Raw genomic sequence first — 3190 nt, 5'->3', positions numbered from 1 at the left:
CATTTGAAAACCAAGAGAATGGACCTCTCTGCCTTTTCACTCTTGGCCTGTGACTACTGTATGTTTAAGCCGCGACACTCTGAGGGGTTCAGGAAGGGTGACATCAAGGGCATAGTCTACACTGCTGGTCTCAGCTCCAGACTGGAGAGGAAATCTCCAGTTCCGTTGCCAATAGCCCTTCTTGGAGCCCATCCGCCTACTTTGTGGTTGTTTTAAACTCTTTATTTGGAGACTTTTGAACTTGCAAAAGTAGGCAGAGCAATATAATGAATCCACCTGCACCCATAACCCAAGCCCAACCACCATCAACTCATGGCCTATCCTGCCCCTTCTCCCTCCACTTCCCTGTATCACTCTGAAGCAACCTGAGGCATCCTGTTTGACCTTAAATAGTTAACTAGATGTGTCAAAAGGTTAAGAATTCTTTCAAAAATCACAACTGTAATACCATTACCTTATCTAAAAAATTAACCATGAATTTCTTTGTATCATACATCTTATGTTCAAATTTCCAAGCCTCAAACATCCTGTTTTTTGCTAAACTAGGATCTACATAAGGACACACATTGTGATTGGCTGATGGTTTTCAATTTCCACTTAATCTAAAGGCTTTTTCTCCATTTCTTTTTCTGCTTGCAATTAACTTGACGGTCCCAGGTTGTTCTAGACTATCTAGACTTTGCTGCTTGCAGGAAGTTTAATGGTAGTTTAATATATTTCTCTGTTTTCTGTAGTTCCTGAAAACTAGTAGTTGGTTGGCTTCCAGGATCCATTGAAGTCAGGTGTATTTTGTTTTTTTGGGTTTGGGGGTATGGGGGTATCTTTTCATACTGTAAACAAGGCCTCCATGGCCAGATGTGGTGGCTCACGCCTGTAATCCCAGAACTTTGGGAGGCCGAGGCAGGTGGATCACTTGAGTTCAGGAGTTCGACACCAGCCTGGCCAACATAGTGAAACCCCATCTCTACTAAAAATATAAAACAATTAGCCAAGAGTGGCAGTGCGTGCCTGTAGTCTCAGCTACTCGGGAGGCTGAGGCATGAGAATTGTCTGAACCTGGGAAGCAGAGGCTGCAGTGAGCCGAGATTGTGCTACTGTACCCCAGCTTGGACAATGAAGTGAGACTCTGTCTCCAAAAAAAAAAAAAAGCCCTTCGTCTTCATGTGACAGACTTGAGAGAGTAGGAAACACTGAGGTGGGGGCCAACCCAGTGACAGATCACTTGCTCTCAGGTGAGGGTGCTGAGGAGGGAGTGGGCTGCCATGACCTGGCACCCCGGGATTAGAGGCAGTGGATAGTGTGACATTTCCATACTGATATGGCCTGACAGCCTTCACCAGTGCCCTGTGTAGGAGGAGCGGGAGAACCCGATCCTACTCCCAGTCTCCCTGTCTTCCCAAAGCAGCAGACACTTCGGAGAGCCACCCGCAGATGGGCCCCCCCACCGCCCCACCCGTGCAGTTGAAGGTGCAGCCACTCGACTGAGTGAGCACAAACCCACTGCTGGGTTTCCCTGTGCTGCCGCAGATGCTGGACTCCCCTGCGGGCCGGGCACAACCCCGAGTGCTTTCTAACAAACCCCACGGCAACGCATGAAACAAGTGCCAGCTTTGTTTTCAGCTGAGTCAAGTTAGGCCCGAAGACATGAACTGATGTGGCCATGGTCGTGAGACTGAAGAGGGCACGGTCACCGCTGAGACTGGACAGGGGGGCTGAGGGGAATAGGCAGGTTTCCCTCTGGCCTGAGGCAGCAGCGGTGCCCGTTTTCAGCTGAAGAGGGCGATGCACATGGGATGATCAGTTCTTTTGTTGTTCTGAGCTGGGCATCTGATTTCTCTAATTCAGCATTTTATAGACAGCAGTTTCAGAATGCACTTCTGGAATATTATGAGACAAAAGGAGTTTTCTTCATTGTATTAGCCCTGGTACCAGTTTTTAGGGATAAATTAAACACCACAGTATAGCTCTTGTGACTGTGTACACCTGGCCCAAAGATGGACTGATCCTGTCCTGAACGTTGTTTAGAGAAAGATGGGCACAGCGTGCCTTACTGTCGGCACCTGGCGGTTGATGGACCCGGAACCATGGACTCCACTTCTGCTCACCCCTCCATTCACAGCCTCCTTACTCTCCCCAGGCTGTGCTCTTCTACACCAACGCCCTGGCAGAGAACGATGCAAGGCTCCAGGAGGCCGCGTGCCTGGCGCTCAGACAGCTCAAGGTGAGCCTGACGTTTCTCCATTAGTGGCTGACAGAGAAGCCTGCTTGTGGTTAGGGTTAAGGTTAGTTAACTTTAAAATGATTTCACTGGGGCCGGGCCATGGTGGCTCAGGCCTACAATCCCAGCACTTTGGGAGGCCGAGGTGGGCAGATCACCTGAGGTCAGGAGTTCGAGACCAGCCTGGCCAACATGGCAAAACCCATACACACAAAATTAGCTAGGTGTGGTGGCACATGCCTGTAGTCCCAGCTACTCGGGACTTGAACCCGGGAGGCGGAGGTTGCAGTGAGCTGAGATCGTGCCACTGCGCTCCAGCCTGGGCAACAAAGCAAGACCCCATCTCAAAAAAAAAAAAAAAAGTATAAAATACAGAGATAGAAAAGAAAGTTATCCATCATCCTAGAATGTAGCAGAAGCAAGGGCTGACATTTTGGTATGCTTCTTTTAAAAGTTTGTGGGTATGCGTGAGCATTTAAAATTGTTGATCCAAACATAGTTTAAAAACAGTCAACAAAACAAGAACATTTTGTGTTAGACTGGCAGCACTTTAGAATTCTTTATTTGTGGTTTTTTTTTTTTTTTTTTGGTCTTTTTTTTTTCACTTTAGAATTCTGTATGAAGGGGCTATCAAGTATACACCTTAACTTAACCTATTCACCCGCTGTCATAGGAAATAGTTTTCTTCATCCAATTTTTATCATAAAGCATGTCATTGTGATCATGTTTGTGCATAAAGCTTTAAAAACATAGAGTTCTGAATTATTTCCTTAGGCTAGACCCAATTCTAGGGCCAGAGAATATGAGCATTTTTGAGACTCTTGATACAACCCACACATAGATCCCATGGATGTGAGGGGATGCCCGCTTTCCCTCAGCCTCACCTGCATTTGGAATTGCACAGCTGCTAGAAGAAAGATAGTTCAATACAGATTGAACTCACTCATCCCATTCTTTCTGGGATGAATCAAC

At 47.0% G+C, this 3190-nt stretch overlaps 1 protein-coding gene across 1 annotated transcript in view; it reads left to right on the top strand.

Moving 5' to 3' along the window:
• Positions 1-3190, top strand: part of FAM65C (family with sequence similarity 65, member C) — a 131098-nt gene that overhangs the window by 123616 nt on the left and 4292 nt on the right. The window contains exon 19 of the mRNA XM_011993226.1: positions 2138-2221. Coding sequence (XP_011848616.1) covers positions 2138-2221 — 84 coding nt within the window. The remainder of the gene's footprint in view (positions 1-2137; positions 2222-3190) is intronic.

Source organism: Mandrillus leucophaeus, unplaced genomic scaffold (assembly GCF_000951045.1).
Source record: "Mandrillus leucophaeus isolate KB7577 unplaced genomic scaffold, Mleu.le_1.0 Scaffold428, whole genome shotgun sequence".
NCBI classification, from domain to species: domain Eukaryota; kingdom Metazoa; phylum Chordata; class Mammalia; order Primates; family Cercopithecidae; genus Mandrillus; species Mandrillus leucophaeus.
Note: the sequence above shows the minus strand (reverse complement) of the source record. Positions and strands in the feature narration are given on the sequence as shown.